This window comes from Vollenhovia emeryi, unplaced genomic scaffold, assembly GCF_000949405.1.
Source record: "Vollenhovia emeryi isolate VEMERY1.0 unplaced genomic scaffold, V.emery_V1.0 DF939335.1, whole genome shotgun sequence".
Taxonomy (NCBI): domain Eukaryota; kingdom Metazoa; phylum Arthropoda; class Insecta; order Hymenoptera; family Formicidae; genus Vollenhovia; species Vollenhovia emeryi.
This window is the reverse complement of record NW_011967031.1, coordinates 116,797-137,240: the sequence shown is the minus strand read 5'-3', so window position 1 is coordinate 137,240 and position 20,444 is coordinate 116,797. Positions and strand designations below refer to the sequence as shown.

General features: G+C 41.8%; 3 protein-coding genes across 6 annotated transcripts; 2 read left to right on the top strand and 1 right to left on the bottom strand.

Annotated features, from left to right (window-relative positions):
- The first annotated feature begins 1,191 nt into the window (after positions 1 to 1,191).
- LOC105558537 (protein tincar-like) lies at positions 1,192 to 15,464 on the top strand. Of its 4 annotated transcripts, none has more exons than XM_012006279.1 (6): positions 1,192 to 1,286; positions 1,958 to 2,151; positions 4,429 to 4,931; positions 5,314 to 5,499; positions 6,454 to 6,586; positions 15,447 to 15,464. In XM_012006279.1, exons 1-5 carry the CDS (start codon positions 1,269 to 1,271, stop codon positions 6,537 to 6,539), a joined length of 987 nt encoding a protein of 328 aa, XP_011861669.1. In that variant the 5' UTR covers positions 1,192 to 1,268; the 3' UTR covers positions 6,540 to 6,586; positions 15,447 to 15,464. The 4 variants fall into 4 exon arrangements, with proteins under 4 accessions (XP_011861669.1, XP_011861666.1, XP_011861668.1 ...); XM_012006276.1 differs by lacking the exon at positions 15,447 to 15,464 and adding an exon at positions 6,839 to 7,173 and having other exon boundaries at positions 5,314 to 5,515; XM_012006278.1 differs by lacking the exon at positions 15,447 to 15,464 and adding an exon at positions 6,839 to 6,913.
- On the top strand, positions 7,114 to 12,310 carry LOC105558541. The gene is made up of 4 exons (XM_012006282.1): positions 7,114 to 7,128; positions 7,529 to 7,831; positions 7,996 to 8,072; positions 8,933 to 12,310. Exons 1-4 carry the CDS (start codon positions 7,114 to 7,116, stop codon positions 10,038 to 10,040), a joined length of 1,503 nt encoding a protein of 500 aa, XP_011861672.1. The 3' UTR covers positions 10,041 to 12,310.
- Positions 15,465 to 16,980: 1,516 nt separating the features above from the next.
- LOC105558538 lies at positions 16,981 to 20,219 on the bottom strand. The gene is made up of 3 exons (XM_012006280.1): positions 19,894 to 20,219; positions 19,100 to 19,368; positions 16,981 to 18,951 (listed from the first exon to the last, which is right to left on the bottom strand). Exons 1-3 carry the CDS (start codon positions 19,940 to 19,942, stop codon positions 17,062 to 17,064), a joined length of 2,208 nt encoding a protein of 735 aa, XP_011861670.1. The 5' UTR covers positions 19,943 to 20,219; the 3' UTR covers positions 16,981 to 17,061.
- Between the last annotated feature and the right edge of the window lie 225 nt (positions 20,220 to 20,444).

Below are 20,444 nucleotides of genomic sequence, written 5' to 3'. Positions count from 1 at the left end.
CATCACTGAAACTAAGTTTGTAAGTCTAATAAAAAATAATAGTGAGCAACATATACATACAGTACATGTAGTATGTGTGTTGCTCACTATTATTTTTTATTAGACTTACAAACTTGTTAGTTTCAGTGATGCCATATTGTTCTTTCATTTGGCCGGAATAGCAAGCTGCTTTCGATCTGTACACGTAAGCCATTTAATTTGTATATTACACAAATGTTTCCGTGAACTGACAGTTTTTAGGTTAGAAAGGTGCAAAAGTGCAGAATCACTCCAGCATCCCCTTACAAAATGTACAGATTTATATACAAATATGAAAATATATCAACTGCAGTATACGTGCTATTTCAGACGTAGTCGTGTAACTACAGTGAGAACAAAAGGGTTAATCACCTTTCGTCATAGAGTGAGAGAAATATTTCAATATTCTAACAATATTCTAACGTTCAACTTCTAACGAAGAATGTCGGTAAAACAGACGGCTTTAGGATCCCCTTAACAGCATTTGCAGCAAAAGTAATATAAAGGAAAAGTCCTTAGACGTTTTCAAAATATCAAAGTGCTTTATTACTCATCCACTTGTTATGTAATATGTGCAAGGATATTTAAAAAAAGTAGTACAGAGTTACATACAAATATGAAGATATATGAACTGCAGTATATGTGCTATTTGAGACGTAGTCGTGTGGCTACAGTGAAAACAAAAGGGTTAACCACCTTTCGTCTCAGAATGAGAGAAATATTTCAATCCAAAGTATATTTTTAGAGCAAAAATCAATGAGGCTCCGGGCATTACGAGTAACAGGAAAATAATTACCGAGCGCGTTAAGTGAACAGAGAAGTTTCCTTCTCACAAATTGTCACAAGTTATCGTTATCATTTTAGAAATATTATTTTATATCGCAAATCGCGACGATGAAAATTGCATGAAGCCAAGCGACAAGTTGAAAAAGAATAGCACATTTCTCATGCAATCTCTCGTGAAATAATTGCGCCGGGTAGTTAAATTGACTCCACACCGTAATGGAATAAATATCGCGGAAATACGCGCGCTCGCTGAAAGCGGGGGATCATTTGCACGTCTCGTGCTTCATTTTTCAGCCGAGTCATACGGCCCGATTACTCTGGAATATCTAAATTACGCCGCCGCACTCGGCGTCTACTCGGTGAGGTACCCCGCCGTCTTCTGGTCGTGCAACAAAGCACTGGGTACGATTTTCAGTCTGCAGCTGGTCGTAAATTCAGCGCAAAGTCTGCTGGCTTACGCTGGAATGTCCGTCCTTTACAAGGTAAGCAACACAAAGTATTCGATGCCAGTTAAAACTCACGGAAAACTTCGGTAACGTCTCAGTCGATCCGCTCAGTCGGGACACTCTTGCGGATACAAGAAAACTTAATAAAAGCTAATAAAACGCTGAGGAATCTGAGAAACGTCGGAAATCCTTCAGGAATATATAAATGTAATAAAACGCGGCGCCTGTTTTACTAGAAAAACCTCAGAAATTTCCTTCCTATAAGTCGAAAGAGGAACTCTTTGAAAATTGAAGAAGAAAATGTTAAGCCATTACGAAAAATTGCCAAAAATTTGAATGATCGCAAGTTTTGTAACTTACTTTTTGTTACGTTACTTAGAAGTATAATCCTTCAATACATCAAATATGTATCTCTACACGGAGAGAATTGTCTCTTAAAATTTATCCTGAAAATCGTGTGATCGTGGGGCAGCATGGCGTTTCGAAGGACTATTGAGTTCTTTTTTAAATTTTACCATACAAATTTACTAGTAAAAACACTCATAAAATCCTTCGAAATGCCTTGTGGTCCCACGATTACGTGATTTTCGGGATAAATTTTGAAGGAAAATTCACTCCGTGCACAAACAGTGGTTGCTTAGAGCCTCAGATCTCTGTTTCTCCGTGTATCTTATAACAGCGATAATTAAGTGTCCACGTATTTTTAGGTCCAGGTGGTAGGTGCCTTGAAGGTTTTGCCGCAACTTCGGCATCGCACCGTGCCGACAACCAGTACAATATCGACAATATTTGGGGACTCTTACTTTCTGCTAGATCCCCCTGTAACCCTCGTGCTCTTCGCCCTCTCGTCCTTCCTCGTGCTCTGCTCCAGCATGGTCATGTACTTCTACGCTCACGGCAGGTAAATATTCAGCGTGTTGCGCGCAGCGAGCTTATTCGGCCCTCGTACCTCGATTAAACTCCAGCTGAGATTACTCGCCGGGACTTTCCCTCGCGAAGAAAATTATCTGGCCCGTCCGCCGTTATCAGATAAGGGTATAAAACAAAACGGGTTTGCTCTTTAGATTTAAAGCGAGAATCATCGTGCGAGCGTGCTAGATCGGGCGTGTGTGTCCATTAATTTTTCTCGCGAGACATCTCCGCTTTAAAACACGCGAGAACAATTATTTTTGTTTATGTTTGTACGCTCCTAATAATGTAACTCTCCTTCGTTAAACGCAACGGTGTTTCTCTAGCGGAATTCGACGATTCCGTAATTTTTATTTTCCATTTATCCGGATTTTATCTGACTTGCTAATTCGCTAATTTGAAACGGCACTTGCACGCGTAAGACTTGTAAGCGTGCTACCCGATACTGTTATTATTCAGAATGAAAGTCAATGGCTTCCTCAAACAGTCCAATCGTCCTTTCTCGGCTTTCCGCAGCGTCCAACAAAGGATAACAATTAACAATCTCGCTCACACCGTAGCGTATTTTTTCCCGGCTTTAAAAGAATCTTTCAAAGAAATAATATGTTGGTGGAGTTGCGACAGTTAAACTTTACTTAATTAATTTTTTTAATAGAAAAATAACCGCACTAAGACAAAGAAATAGAAGATGTCGTTTCTACTATAAATGTGTAAGTGGGTAACGGAATAGATTCAGTACGAAATCGGATAATTCACCTCAGTATTCGAGAAAAGCAACATTTATACAACTGAATGTTATTTACAGCGTTACATATTGTCACATAGACATACAATAATCACTGAAAATCGAGCTTGAAATCGAAACTTGTTTCTTTCCGATGTAAATTTTATTAGAGATATCAAGTCACGGATAATTCGAGATATCAAGTCACTGAAACTAATTGAAAGACGTACCATATATGTATAGAACTACATTATACGTACGTAGCTTAAAATAGGTAGAATACGTGCGCCACGACTCGTGGCGAGTTTGAATTTAACGTGTCAACTTACCCCACTCTGTTTGTGTCAACACACCCCAAAGTTCTTTCGGATCATATATGGTACATAAAATACGATGTAAACAATGTCACTAAAAAGTTCATTAAAATGTTGTCAACTAAATATATTTTCGAACTGATAGCAATTAACATAAAATTATTCTACGTTTATCAATAATATAAAGAAATTTAGGAGATTGTGATAATCTACTTAAATAGTTAAGAATGCAACTTAACGTCATTATTTCATAACTGTTGTTCATAATAAAATGCAACTTACGTCATATGTGTTGAAGATGGTTTTGCACTCCCCGCTTGCTTGATTCTGCAATTTTTAAAAAAATAGTCAAAATATAAGCAATGCGTTATCTTACTGTGGCCAACTTGCCCCGGTCTCTCCCACTTATAGCTGCAAATCAGTGACTATTCGGTGTTTTCGGTGGTAACCTGTTGATTGACTTTTAGAGAGCGAGATTTTCGAGAAGTACACGGAGAGAATTTACCTTGGAAATCATGGAATCATGGAATCATTTTGACGAGACTTTATGAGAGTCTTTTTAAATTCTACCACAGACTCTACTAGCAACATAAATAAATAAATCTTTATTGACGGGGATAACCCTTTAGTAAACAAAAAGAGAACAGAATCATCTCGTTGAATTAAAATAAAATTTAAAAAGAACAACATAGTAAATCAGTAAATTAACACAGTAAATTATTTGTGGAGTCTTAACATATACGAATCTGTGATTAAAATAAGGTTATAAAAATTACATTATAAAATTTTTTATGTGAGTCGATGGAGAAGCTCGCACTTAAATGTAGACAGATTGTTGCCGAAAAAGTCGATAGAGTAAGAATAATGGTTCGCGGAAATCACCAGCCTGGAGATACATGAATTTATTCCATATTCAGTTCTATGAGGCTCAGCATGGAAAATGGTGTACTGCCTCAGGTTCCTTAGTGGAATTTAAATCCTACTAAATTTAATTAATAAATCTGGACAGTCGATAAGATGATTAATTAACATGTATACCAAGTTCAATTACTAGTAAAATGTATGGTAAAATTAAAAAAAATCTCATACAATTCTTCGCAATACCACGTCGTCCCATTACATAAATTCAGGATAAATTTGAAGAAAAGATTGTCTCCTTGTACAAATGGCTCGTCCGCGTTTTCCCCATTTTCTCTCCCTCGATTGTAGACAGCGATGTTATGATGTGCAGGTTCACGGCGTTCTTGAACCAGGAACGCGAGCGCCGCGTGATCCTGTCGAAGGACGGCCGCGAGGGCAACGGCTGGGTCTACCTGCCGCATTGCGCCGCGTTCGTCGTCTTCCTGGCGATCCTGATCTGCGGCGCGCCGCTGCTCTACGACTACACGGTGGTGTACCGCGGCAGCCTCGACGGCGCCATCCTCGCCTGCATCGTCGGCATGATCCTGCACCTGCTCCTCTGGCTGCTCCTCTGGATATTCCTCAGCATCAAGCAACGCTGGACGTTCAAGCTGCGCGTCACCATCGGCCGCGCGACCGTGCGGTCTGCGAGGTCGGTCAAGCTCGTGACCGACGTCGACCTGCTATCGGCGAGGGATGACGACGACGGCACCAACGCGCCCCTGCTCGTCGTCGGTAACGGCCGGACTTACACCATCGCCGACACCTCGCCGAAGAGGGCCATCATGAGCGTGATACAGAAGGCCGCGATGGAGAGGAAGGCCCGATCGCAAGGTAATGGAAAGTGCACCGGCTGGAGAACGCCCGCCGGAATCCGGCAAATCGGATTCCCGTTTCTTACCGGACACACTCTACGTCAGCTCTCCTTTCTCGGCGCGCCACTGGATAAATGACATTTTTGAAAGATTGAGTTGCTTTGTATCCGATTATACTCTCCGTGCGGCGTAACAGCATTTTTCTTAAGGGCGAGTCGTTTCTTCTTTTTTTCCTCTCTCTCTCTTTCGCATAAAGCGGAAAAGACGGAGTGGATACGAATCGTCGGGTATGAAATAGAATGAGCCACGGGGGCGAGGGGGGCAGACTTGAAGCTCTGATCGATGAAAGTACGCGCGGTTAATGCCTGAAAGCGATTTATCCCTTTCCGCACCCGTTACAGGCGGAAACGTCGACGGGGTCGACGGCGAATCGACGGCCGACGGTGACGAGCAGATCTACTGGCTTAGGCCGAAATTACGTCCCTCGCCTGCGCAGTCCCCGAGCGACGCCGGCGGTGCACCGACGTCCGACAAGGGTTGGCTGAACAAGAAGCTCAAGCATAAGGTCACCTTTAACGACCTGCCTAGTACGTCAGGCTCGCGGTAACTACCCTCCTCCCTCCTCTTGGTGTCTTTGTGTATCTGTTTCTGCGCTTGCACCACTCGGCCACCACGTTACACTTGTAATACAAGCAGCACTTTATCCACCGTCCCGTTTCAAGTATTAAATACGAAACGTCTTTCACGTGGTACAATTAGATTGCGGTAGCGCTTATCTTCTTCTCCCCTTCGTATCTCCGTAAGATGAAAAAATATCGCCCGGAGGAGAACAACGTGTACAGTGATGGGCAGAATAGAAGAGTAAATTCCCGCAGACGTTTATGAGATTGAATGAAGGGTGAAGTGTACAGAATTAAAGTACATACGCAAGACATTCAAGTAGCTCTATCTCGGAAACAGTGGGGAACGGGACATATATTTATATGAACATTTTTGCTTAGAATGTCCGACACTATCGCCTCCCAGAATATTGACTTTTCTTCCCGGGACACCCTGTATATGCACTTGTATATTGGCAAGCTTGGTCTTCCGGTAAAGCACGATGCATTGGAACTCTGTTGAATCCTATTGAGGATATTCCGCCTCCTTATCCTTGCAATTTGCTACGTACACAACGTTCACCTTAAATATGATTCACGTTGCGCTCTCGCATCCCCCCACCTGCCGCTTCTGCCATCTGTTATTGTTATCAATGTTCAAATGCCTTGAATTGAAACATCTCGGATATTTCTTCTTGCTACTGAAAATAGTATCTTGTCGTCGTTTAGACGCGCTCTCGAGGATAAAGCTTTCAAGAATTTTCTCGTACACTTCACCTCCGCGTCTATCTCTGTATGTATACCCATATCTATTCCGCTTGATATACTTTATCCGCAGCACTCGCTCTGTCACTGTTTCTCCATCCTTCTTGAATCTCTTCGGCAATCGTTGTACGCACGAAAACACAGGGCGCCCCTTTGACTGTCACATTTGACTTCCAGTAATAAGGGAAAAGCCAGACGAGGCGTCGCTGACGGCGGGCCTGACGATGACGGAGATTACGCCACGCTACGCGAATTACCGTTAATCACGTCGCTGGACCCCGCCGACGATTCTACCTCTGAAGAAAACAAGGTAAACTATATGTATACTTCGATAAATTGTCGTGAAAAGAAGAAATGATTTCTTTTCCCCCGCGCGGAACGTAACGCGATACTTTTAATTTTGAGAACGTCCGACATTTATTTTGCTGTACATACGATTTATTTTGGTGAAACGGTTGATCTTCTTTTCAAGAATTGATTATAGTCTATTTGACTGCACCGAATACGCTTTCGTCGCACCCGCCGCCACTTTTAACTTAGAGCTTTTCTTTACTTCCGACAGTGGCAAAGATGGCCGGTAAATCGTAGGGACGGTATACCTAAGTTCAGGAATGTAAGATATGCACAAAATTATTTCTGTACCTTCACCTAACATCAATTAACTACGTGTGCCTCTTTCCATTGACTAATGTTGTAACATAAATATAATTATATATGTGGAACTTATTAGGATAAATGAGCAATAAGCGCATGACTTTAATATTTTTATTTAATAACTGTAATATTATTAATTATTATAGAATAATGCGTATGTGATAACTCTATGAAGTAGCTTATATGAGTGATAGACATGTAACAAAAGTATTCGAATCTGAAATAAATAAGAGAGGGAGATAACTTTGATGTACCTGCAATTGCATTATTTTGTATTTTCGTCTTTTAACACGTCTCTTATTAACATAGGCGTCTTAAATTAATCTGTGCCAATGTATGTAAAATAACAAACGTGTTTTTCTAATTATAACTATACATATATATATATTATATATGTATGTATCGCGAGTCGTTCGCAGCTTAACAATTAGACGTAAAGCCTGGCTATCTTGTGTCGCAGCTTCAGTTTATTTATGTGGATTACAAATGATTTTCTCTCGTCCATTGATTATTCTTACATTCCACAATAATATTCTACTCGCTACGCATGAAGCTAAAACGCCACCTCCAGAATACTAACGGTGCCGCCTTTTGACAGTTGCTCGAGTGCGTGAACGACGATCAAGTGACTTATTACGCGAGTGCGAGTCGCGACCTACAACCGTCGGAGGGTGACCCTTCGCCCCTTCTCACCCCCGATCCTCTACCCGATCCCGCGGAGGAGCCGCTTCCACTGCCACCCCCGACTCCAACCTCCGCGCCAACCACCGATATTGTCACGGCGCCACTAACTACGAATGCCCAGGTACTAACAACCCTAACTGCGCATTGTCTGGTCCACGTAGACGAGGAGACGGTCGTTGCACCGACGGTGAGAAACTTGTACTCGGCTCGACTGAGATGAATCAACTAAAAGTCAATTCGACGCCGGTTAACGAGGCCTTTTTCTACACTCAGAAAAAGGAATTACTGCAATAGTCAGTTTTTATTGGCTGCGTAAAAGTTTTCTGCTGCAACCATTTAATTTTTGAAGCTGTAAATGGCAATGTGAATCTATGATTTCAGATAGACCAATACAACCAACTTTTAAAGCTAGTAATTGGCTGCATTAGGCAATTTCTTAGCTGTGGTAGCGTTACCAAGTAGGTTAGATAAGACAGTTGGCCGGGCTAGCCAACTCAAGTCCACAAACTATCAACACGGAAAAAAATTGTAATATATGGATACCTCAAAATATTGCTAGCCACTTCTTTCATTGAAGGAAACAAAAGTGGCTAATGTATACAGCAATATTTTTAGATGCTCATATATTATAACTATTTTTTCCGTATAGATAGTTTACACTTTAGGATAAGACGGTACTAACAATATGCACAGGATGGTCACCGTGCAGGAGTCAGTTGACTAGAACAACCAACTAATAGCCCATTGTACGGGAATGTTTGGTTGGAGTAGCCAATTTACAACCGCTGTAAAGTAAGCAGTTGGTTGGAACAGCAAAGTCATGTGTTAACTCCAGCCAAGTTTATAACAGCTTAAAAAATTGGCTGCTGCAACCAACTGAAATGCTATGCCATGTTTGACCATTTAAATTGGCTGACGCAGCCAGTTCTAGGCTACAGCAGCCGATCTTTTTTTTTTTTTTTGAGTGTACTTCTCCTGATAAACCGTAGCCAGAGTGCTCTTGTAGAATAACGCAACGACAGTCTCACTCATCGTTTGGCTAATCCAGCTAGCGAGCTGACGTTACTTGTCGTCGCTTGGACATGAAAATGACAAGTAACGACCATCAGCTTGTTACCTGGATGTATTTAAGATTTGGCACGCAACTCTACACGATTCCTGTATCCCGAGTAGCCAGAAAGACGGGGAGACGCAGTTGATTAAAGAAGACTACATGTAGTTAACTTGAACGTGTCTTTGTGCATCGTCCTTCCCTGTGACAGTCCGCGTTCCCGTCGCTTTCGCAGCCGTAGCTGGCAGAAGCGCAATCGTAACTCAGCGACGGAACTTTTCAGATGAACGGCGGGCAGACGCCGCGGTGCCTGCGCCGCGCGGACTCGGGGATGCCGCACGACGAGCTGACGCCACGCTCCGACTCGTCCAACTCGCCGCCCCTGGACGCGGTGGGCAGCGGCGGCGGCGGCGGCGCCGGCTCGGTGACCGGCCACAGCAACACCAGCAGCAACAGCGAGACGTCGAGCGGCGTGCACAGTAACGCGAGCAACACCAGCAACGCCAGTCACAGCAGCTCCCAGCGTCGGGCCACCAGCGTGGACGACCTGACCGGGGAGCCGCGCGAGGAGCCGCGCGAGCAGTGGCGCAGCTGCTCCCTTCAGCGCGGCACGCAGCCACCGACGGCGAGCACGGCCTTCTCGCCGCCCAGCAGTCGCCCCGGCACCAGCCAGTCCTTCTCCTCGCCGCAGTACGTGAACCACGTGCCGCCGTACAGCAATGCCACCGGCAACGAGATCGGCGCCGGCTGCCCGGCGGTCATTCTGGAGAACCCGAACGAGGCGACGGTCGTGATCCGCCGCAAGCTCTCGAGAACGAAGCTGACGGACCCGCTGAATCCGAACGAGGAGCCGTTCGGCCGGTCCACCAACATGAGGATGACCTCCTTCACCGAGAGCAACGACATCCGCATACAAGCCTCCTCGGCGACTCTGCCGCACTACCCCACGCAGCCTATCGTCACCTACCCTCACTGCTCGACGATGCCGCTGCCGCACGCCTCGCACACCGTGGCCGCGGCGAACATGAGCGGCGGCTCCACCGGCAGCTGCGGATCCGTGCCGCGGCATACTTTCGTGCCGCCCCAGGTCCACACCACCGTGCCGGCGCACACGACGCTGCCCTCGCATCACAACGGCGTCAGGCTGCTCCACGCCACCGCCGTCGGCCCGTCCGGCAACCCTTTCGTCAAGAGGTTCCCACCGGTGCAGCTGCACACCCAGTCCTGGGCCCTGCCAGGCCACCACACCTTCCCGCAGATGCCGCAGGGTGGCAACAAGCTCACGACCACCGCGCAGATCAGACAGAGCGACCGGGACTCCGCCAACTTCTCCATGGCCAGCAGCGGGGACTCCGACACGTGTTTACCGCACTAAAACGCCCGCGGACTGGTAATCGTAATTCGAATCGCGTTTAGGTATTTTCGTAATGACACTTTCGTGATGACAAGTGACATCGGAGGGGATCGCGGTTTCCAGGCAAGCGTACCGATGTCACGATCATGATCTCCCCAAATGCTTATTCTGATGAAGTAATGAGAGTGATAGCAATGTAATAGGCAGAGAGAGAGAGAGAAAGAGAGAGAGAGAGAGAGACTTTTTGCGCGAACTCGAGACTAGTTGCGAATATTTTGCTTTGGAATCGATAAACCTCTAGGGCTGACGTGAAATTGTAATACGCATTTATAATAGTGTGCCGCATTATGCTCGACATGGACCATTAGGGAAGGAAGCTTTCTGCATATTTCATATCGCATGCTCAAACGCCGAAATTTTAAGGAAAAGGAGTCTAATTAAGGTTGAAACGACATATCAATTTCTGCCGTTTATTAACGTACGATAAGCACATGGCATTCCTTAAAATACGGGTTTCCTCTATTTTTTTACAATCTGACCTCGACACTCGACGCGTCGGTCAGATCTTACCCGGTTATTTATGTAAGCGCGTCTATGATATTGACGTAGTGTTTATTGCATAAATTCCGTGTACGTGGAAAATATTCTATTCATTTGAATAAGTAATGCGCATCGACGTAGAAACAAAAAAGCAGGTTGAGTATAAATGATTAATATATATTCCACAAATAGCTTACGGGGGCGATTAAAATAATTACAATTAAAAGACATCAATTCCGTTATATACATATCCTGTACGTTGTGACGCGTGTCCCATTTTATCTTTAATCTCGCAGCAATAAAAAGAGATATCTGAAAAGGATAGTGATATAAACGGTGAAACGACTCACAATCGGTTAAGGAATCTTCATCCTGGTTAATGCGAAACAGTTTTAAATCGTGCAACAATAAGAAATTATTGCAAAATGTATACATAGATTACAATTTAAAGGAAAGTAAGGCGGATTGCAATTACAACTACGTATAAGTAATAATAGATCTCTTCTCTCTCGAGTTTGCGCGAACGTCTCTCGACGCGTGCTTGTAGCTAGAATCATCTTTTCCATGTTCTTCTGTTGTGAGACGTGAAATGTTGGGGGGGGGTGGAAAAATCGGCGAGCGGAAAAGAGCGACTTGCGACGTTTGATGGCCGAGAGGAAACGGCAGGCGAGAGTGAGAGTAACATAGTTATCCCATTTTAGGTACGGAAAAAGTTATTGTGTTGTCTTAAATAAAGTTCGTGTATAGAATGAATTAAGGATAGCCAGTTAAGAAAAGAAGAAAATGTGGAAAAACTCGGGTCGCCCATTCGTACAGCGTACGGCTTTTCTATTGACATTCAAGATCTTCTTTCCACCGATGACTGTAAATTTTGTTAAAAACGTAATTTGTACATTGCCAATTGTTTGTTTATACGCGACTCCCGCGATGCAGTCGCTCGTATGCGATAGGGCGAATAGAAGAGAGGCATTCCCTCGCATTGGAATGTATATTTAAATCACGCGCGATATACGTTTCTTCGTTCTTCGTTTGCTTCGAGTCTTTCTTTCTTTTGTTTCTTCTTTTATAGATTTATCGAATTCATCGTCAAGAATAAATGTTTGTTTGTCGAATCTTCTATGAGCTCTGTGTTAAATATTAGAAATTATGTGCGAGATAAATATGCGGGCGGTTTTATATGACTGTAAAATATACAAGCGCAGATTGTAATCATACGATTTTCGGCCTTGGTAAGATTTCCGGTGTATACTACGAATATGCCGTTACGTTAAATCTTCTTATGGCCTGATAACGATATATCATAATCAGCCATTTCGATCGTAAGACTTGCGATATTAGCAGTGCCATCGAAAGTAATGTAAGCAGACACAATCAGAAAAGGAACAAGGAAGGAACTGTTTCATTATTCATAAAATTAAAAACCCACGAGTAAGAGCTAAAGATTTACCGCGAAAATAGTACATGCCACTTATTTATTTGCGAATGGCTCAGCACCCCGTTACAGTCTAATATTCTTTATATAATACCTTTAGTTAGAGGAGCCGCATGAAGTATGCACATTTCATTTTATATTGCTTCTCTCTGGGAGAGAAAAATATAAAATAAGTTTGTCCACCTGATTTCTATCAACTTACAGTTATTTATAGTAATACAACGAGCGTATTTATATTTAATGCAATATATATATATATGTATCCAAATAAATCGTTGGCGCGCTGTAAGAGGAGAAAGACAAGCGCAATTTATGACAAGTGAGTTAAGAAATGATTACTGCCACTCGATCGTGAGAGATAACCGATCTCGATTACATTTCCTTTCGTCGACTGCCATGTTATTTCGTCCTTTCGTCAATATAAGTAATCATCGTACTCGTTTACTTGTACCTAGGCATTTACTTGCGGATGTGCTATCGGTACATGCGTACATATACATATATATATACATATATATAAAGCATACGTTCTCGCTAAGTTGCGTTCTTTCGCGACTATATATCATTCTATGAGACGCGTGACGTGGTAGAGACCGGTCTCGCAAAGATGCATCCTCAAGTCTTTCTCGCAATTTAATGCAGTAAACATCGCCACATAATGTGACGCAATGTTCGTTTCGCCTCCTTCCTATGCTTCTCGACAAATCTTCCGGAAGTCAATGTTACAAATCAGTACACGTCCGCCCGACGATATGCCCAATATTAGAGACCGTGTTACATCCTGTGGATGACAAGTGCATATCGTTGATTTGTAATTTTTTTCGCAACAATGTAATTAAATTTGTTTTCGAATTGAAACGAATTTAATTGCATGTATAAGCCAATGAATTGGCTGTCCGTTAGATTGCGACAGGCTAACAATAAGAAGGAATATTTGAGATTCTAACGTGAGAGTTCAGACAAATGGAGTCACATCGCTTCAATTAAGATTTATAAATTAATTAAATTTAGTGTGTAATTTATAAAAATGAAAAATATCAGTAAAGAAATCCCATGATTTGCAATTTATGTCAATTAATATAATCTTTTTAAATTTATTATTATTATAATGTATAATTACGTATCTATTATTATTATTATTATTGTCATCGTCAAATGTTTTATAATATATTATCAATTTTCTATAAAATTGTACGTATCATTTCTCGAGGAAGATGAAAATGAAGTGAAATATTGCACTTAGTTGTGTGCGTGTGATGAGCGTAAAAACATTTTTGTAATCACCGATACGAAAATACGGGCGCAATGATGAACAAGTAGTATTATGATTGTATACCAGTGTGACATGTGACTGCGGTTGGAAAAATTTTTACGCATTCCGTAAAGATAATAACTACAACAATAAAAGGAAAGTGCGAGAGCGTTCTTGCACGGCATTGTTCGGAACTCATACTTTTCAGTGAGACAATGCGATATAAAGGAAAAAACCAGATATCTGTATTTTTCAATATCTTCCAGTATTAGAAGTAGCGGTGTTCTCTCAGCCTTGTTCATAGAATATTTCTGTTACGAGTTGTTATATGAGCAAAGGTGACTAAGTAACTCATGAAATCGTGGGAGATTTACTCTGGAAAATTTTGCGCTTTTCATTTACCCAAGGTATTACGCCTGGAAATGTGATGAGTAATCCAAGTGCAAATCTAATGGGTTGTAATGATTGATCTTGGTACTAGATGTATTATAACAAGGAGACATTTCATCCTGCAACAATACAATTAGCGGCATTTATTCAAATATATCCGTGATTCACGTGAGCCTGCAGCTATTCACGAGATAGATCGGTTTGTAGTACAGACTTAAACTTTGGGTTCCGATTCTTTGTGAATCGTGAATAACATATTGTCTTGTAAGCTGTGGAAAGCACCTATCAAAGCACACGAGATCGACCAATTGATCACGAACGGCAAGTCCGTCACTTTTATACGACTTATCGAGCGCTTTGTCATTGCCGATCGTACATATCATCTCGCAAGGACCATGCATTTTCGCGAAGACATTTACGAGGATACTCAAGCAATAGCACGAAGCATCGATCAAGGGCTGGACCAGACTTCTTAATGATCAATGAGCTCTAATAGTACCCAATGTAGCGCGAACATATTTTTTAATGGCTATTTTCAATACGCTAGTAAGACGAGGAAGTAAGATGGAGGGATTTTCATAGAGGGAGAAAGGGAAGAAACTTGGGATCTAAATTTCGAAACGTTTATTCTGTCTCTCCTGTTCGTAGTCCTGTATAGTCCAACAACGCTACCCTTGATTCTGTTTCGAAGTAGGTACTTAACGCTAGGATCACGTATTTTTCCCAAATGCAAATGCTCTGGCATTACACTTTCTTCCACGCATTCGCGCGCACGCGCGCGTGCGCTATCGAGAAATCTTCGTTGCAACGTTTGCTCTAATTCATTCAAGAATATAAATACAAACTTTAAATTTATAAGGACACACGGCCTTTTGTTGAATCAATACGTTGTTGTACTTGACATTGCGACATTAATTTCTTTTCAATTATTGTTTTTAATTTCTTATAAGATAAATTCTTACAAATTGTTTGCCCGAAAGAAATCAAGTCGCGTACTTTATTCATTATATATTTTCAAGAACGATAATGGATTAACTCCCTTGCGAGTAACATTCGCAATTTATCAGGCATTCAACGGAGATTTCCGACAGCGTTAGCTCGTGTATGTACAATCGATACATTATTGATCGCGCCGTTGCAACCGCCACCGATACAATTTTTAAAAAATGCACACAGCAACGGTAGTAGCACGAAGAAAAAGAACCTATCTTTTGATAATTGCACGGCGGATATTGCTGCGGCGTAATCGCGACGACCATCATAGAAAATAGTTAATCGTCAACGATGAGGCACGCATCTTGATTAAATCATCTATCAAGACACACGGCGCTCTAAATTCCGTTCTACTGTGCAGCGTGTAGAATCTGTTACAAAAACGTACGTTCTGAAATTAAATTTTTCCGTTTATGTGCATTCACTTGTCTGGAATAAAATAGAGAAGCGTTTCTGAATTCACGAAAAGAGATTCGACGAAGGAAGTGACGCGAAATCACTTTTGTACCATTTCCATTCCTTCCGGTCTCCTTTAAAGAGAGAAGAATCCACGCCCTATTATTTTACTCGCGTCCACAAAATTTTCTCGCGCGTACGTGCGTACCCTTCACGCCCTTATCCGTAGATCTTTTGCAAGGATGCCTGCCCCGTTCTCGACGATAATTCTGCTTCGTTATACTTGCGTGCGATTGAAATCAGATAATAGTCGACGTAGATGTGCGCGAGAAACAAACGCGGCGGACGAGATACCGAAAGCTGCCTCTCGCAGAAATATTTTTTTACCGTCTAGCGTCAGCGACCGTACTCTAATTCGTTTTAGATCCGGCTAGAACCTAGACGTAGGTGTGACCGTAATGCAGTCGAGGGAGGCTCCGCACCGGAGGCGTTTCGGCAGCAAGGAGCGCGGGATCTCTATTGCCGTGTGACACGCAGCCCTGAATCGCTCGTACCCCGACCCGTTAGCGAACGTACATGCGATATTGTGCAGATAGATTACAATTTGATCGACAGCAAAATCGGGTCCTTGTATTCTCACTCGTAAATCATGTTTCAATGCTTTTAATCGACATTCTCTCAACTTTACACGGACTTCCATTCATTCAGGAGAAAAGATACAAAATCAAAGAACGAGATAAGCAATTTAATTAAAAAACCACATGGAGCCCGTCTAAACAGTTTTGCTATTTTACGTAACACTGGAGAGTCGTGCGCGTGGTCGAGGTAACGAAGTAGATGACACCAAGGGCCGATAGAGAAATTGGCTGATCAAAATCCCCCTTTTTTTTCTTATTATTTAATCATTGATCACGAAATCCTTGGTTCCACCTCAGCAGGAGCATCGAAGAAAGAGCCGGTCAGAGCCCTCCAAAGAGCCGCGTCCCAGGAACGTGTGTATAACCGCGAGAGAGAAAGAGAGAGAGAGAAAGAGAGCGAGCGAGCGCCTAATCGATGTGTCATTATATCGACGGCTCCTCCGAAACACTTGTAAATAATTAAGAGTCGCGTCGAGCGAGGAGAACCGCAAGAGTGTGAGTATATGCGTGTGCGTGTGTGAGAGCGCGAGCGAGACGGACACATATACAGCGAATGTGTACGAATAACTGTATAAAGACTGATTAGATTAGCCTCACTATTTATTCGAATTTAACGCTACCGCTTTGCGCGCGCCCTAAGGGAGGGGATCATTCACAGAGAGCACGATGCCAAAGGTTTCCTTTCGACGACCTCCGTTTTCCCGTCAGAGCATCGGTGCCGATCGACGGCAGCCTCATCGAGAGGGATTTCCTTTCCATCGTTACGGTTCGTTTCCCAGCTCGTCCGAAGCGTAAATTCGGCTTTGCGCAATCCCCCGTTCTCCCCCGATTCCTGAGGGATTTGTGCTGGCCTAGATTGTTTTTTTGAAAAAGAAAAAGAGAAGAACGCATTCATTTCTCCCCGCCTGCATGTTCTGCTTCGTACCGCCACTCCGTTTGGTTGCGCGTGTATCTTCGAACGTGGCCTCAGCAAATCGGGAAAAATGAAAGGGCGAAGGCTGAGGGGGGATGATACGTTCGATACGCGACACGTTCCGTGCGAATCCGCGTTATTCTTTGCGCACGCTTTTAGTTCCGACACATCGTGCTCGAGTATGAAGCAGAGGGAAGAATGACACGCGCGATTATTAACAGCGACATTATTATCGTCACAACGTATCAATATTATTCAATGCATCGTATAAACCAGTAAACTAAATGTAAACTTTGTATATTCATTTACTAAGAGAATAAAAGTAAATTATTCGACGAACAGCTTGGCTTCTTCCTGATTCCTTCCATCGCGATGGAATTACAATTGCGAAATTAAAAACAGTGTATGTGGTTTGATTGACTTTTATTTCAAAAAAATTGTCAGAGTAGCAGTTCTTATGCAATAATACGTATAGTTAAAAAAATTAATCAGTCGCTATCACTGTCGGGATAATTCTCATGTTTGAAATCAAAGTCAGTATCATGCTGATCAGAAATTTCTAGAAAATTTTCAGACTCATCATCATCATCATCAGGGAAAAATAAAAGCTCCAGGGCCTCCGATGAAAAATTTTTACTTTTTTTGGGAACCATTTTTCTCAAGCTCGAAATATGTGGATCCGAAGATACCAGGAGCCAATGAAACACATCTTGCATTGTATTTGTGCGTGAATGTTTTCTGGAAAACCCTTGACGATATTCTTTGATATCCTTATTTCTGGCTTCCTGAGCATCTTCAGATAATTGACCGATTGGCAATACGGCTGATTCTATTATTTGAGCACCATGTATTAGAATTTTATGAACTGTCGTAGACATGTAATGCCAAGGAAACTTGTCTACGCACATTTCCGCAGTATCATGACAATATTTCTGAAATTTTTCAACGTTCACGTTATAGCCACATGACATGACCTGCAAGATAACGTGAAATCGCTGAATGAAATCTTCGTCCAATCCCAGGATCTGAGCAGACACTGATGATTGTTCAAAAAAACGACGAGCCGTATTGCCGTCGTTGGAGTTGCCGTATCCTACTTTTGGGCGATCAACAAGAAGCCCTAGCTGCGTCTTAAACCCCTTCTGAATTATTCTTTTCCGAATCTCGCAAATATTTTTGTCTTCCGTTGATTGCAATTGCCATTTTTTACTCTCAAGTTTATATCCAAGGTGTAGCAAGTACTCAAAGCAACAGATCCAAGCGTGTAACGTTGATAATCCGTAACGTAAATTAGAAGCGTCAATTACCTTATTTTTTACGAAATCAAGATTATTAAACTGTTGTGACGTTGCTCCGCACAAATAGCAGCGCATAGATGATGTAGTAGACGTTATAGAATTACAGACCTTGCTATCAATCATGGTAAAAAGCATTTCGTAATATATTATTATTTCTTTTCCGTTCCACACAGTTTCAAAAGGAAGAAGAGACGCAATTTGATCTTCAATATACTTCTTTTCATTTAAAATAGACTCTACATTCTCGTGTAAAAATTGTAGCCTTATAGGTCTACAAAAACGAGGTGACGAAGGCGCAGGATTTTTCCATATCACTACTTCCTTTTGAAATTGATTATCCGTAGATACCAGTTGCAATGGAACTAATGAAGTAATAAAAACATTAGCGTCCAAACTACTTTCATCAGTAAACTTTTGTTTGTACTCGCTGTGCCCTGAAGAACCATCGCATCCCCATTTTAAAATCAACCTGACATTTTTCAACATTTCTGGACATAATTCTTTTATAGTGTCATTTTGAACATATAAAATTCTTTCAGATGTGTGATTTAAGAGTGCTTGTACACTGACTTCCGCATGAGTCTCAGTTATCTGAATATTTGATGGGTAACATTGAACTTTGGCTTCTAAAATTTTTTCGTAAGCGGGATATATAAGAGCGTTGTGTTTTTTCATTGAATTTCTAATAAGCATGTACTGATATTTTGATAACTTTCCTTCAACGACATCGGACAATGCATCATCGGCAGACATTTTAATAATATGGGGAGTTGCAGATAATTTTAACGCTGTTCTGTATTTATCAGCTCGCGTTGGTGACATTGTAGTGATTTCTTTGATGATGCAGTCAGCACTAGCGGCCCCAGAAGAACGAAGGCTCATTTGAGTAGCCGACGATAATTCCGATGTGCTTAGTACGTTACGTAAGTCAGTGGCTATTCTTCTTTTGGTTCGATCACTTGCTTTCTCCAACTCCGTACATGGTCGACTACGCTTCTTCGATTCCGTGGATTTTGATTTTGCTGTACTCATTGTCGCCGTACTCGAATCCGCAGGTTTTTCATCAGTCGTACAAACATTCTGTGGAGTACATAATCGAATTATTGTGAGGATTTTTTTATCTTTCTATTATTACTTATGGTCGCCAATATTATATTTATGTTTACCATTTCGAACGGCTCGACCGTTGACGCTTACAAATATTACTAAAACATTCTGAAATACTAACGTTAATAATCATGGAAGCAGAAAGCCACTCTTCATTGTTTCGAAGAAAGCGGTTTGTTGATCTTTGAGATAGTTTCCATCTCCATTTAATTTTGGACAACAGAAACTTCAAAGTTCTTCTATCCTCGGTATGTATTTGAAAACGTTCTACTTTTGTAGCAAAATGTTGTTCCAAACATTCAAGTAGCGTGTCCAAGTTCGACTTCAAATCGTTCCGTATGATCTCGAACAGTTCTCGACGAGTGCAGATTACTCTATCAATACACAATTCTAAAATACAGACATAATGCGATGTAATATTAAATAGAAACAGATTTCTCTCTCAAAGAATAAGCTTTATTTAATAACAAAATAAGAAAAATTATTTATACACAATATTTTCGCGGAGCGTTATTCGAATGATTAATTGCAAAAATGATGAAAATTCAATAATACGTTAAAATAAGACACCCGGTATATATATATGAAAATTGTCGATTAAAAGCAGCTGTATACTATTCTACATCTTTTAAGGATAGGTAGTTTCGGATCCCTGCTGTGTACCTCTGCGTTGAGCCTAACGGGCGCAGAGGCAGTGACGGGCAGAATTTCCTTCAAGATTTCGTTACAAAACATCATAACCTATACGCTCAATAAAACAAATTCGTGGATCCCCGTGGATAGATAACTTTTTCGATGATTTACGGTAAAAATTTTTAAAAGAGAAACAATTATGTAGACGGGTCTTTGACATGATTGCTAATACAAGCGAGTATAAATTAATGAAAACGTTATACACGTAAATATTCTACATACCTTCTTTAACACCCTCCATCAAGCAGAATTGAGACTCGAGAAAGGACATTCGAGTCAAAAAAACGTTACACGCACTTGAAATGTGCGTAAGTGATATTTCGGAGACGCTACGCGTAACTTTCACGTGTTCCGACAACGGTCACTTTGAACTAACGTAGCTAACCTCAGGGTCCTCAGGTATAAAAGATATCTCACTTCCCCTTTGGAATAACATGCAGCAGGGCCCTCTCTACAAGATTCTATGCTACTAAACTCATTATGACGAATTTCATTTTTTCGATTTTTGGCCACCTTTTTCGAGATCCAGACCACAGTGGCATCGGTCTCGCGGAAATGGAAAGGGCATGAAAGGAATAAAACCGAGTAATATTATCACAGCCACAGTGGACGAGTTGGCTAAGACGCCCGTCACGGATCGAGGGAGCTCCCAGGTTCGAATCCCGGCTGAGGTAATATTTTTCGCAATAAGAATAATTTACAATATGGGAAACGGAGGTGACTGAATGCTAAATGTAGCGTCTAAAAATGCTAAACGTAGCATTTAAAATATA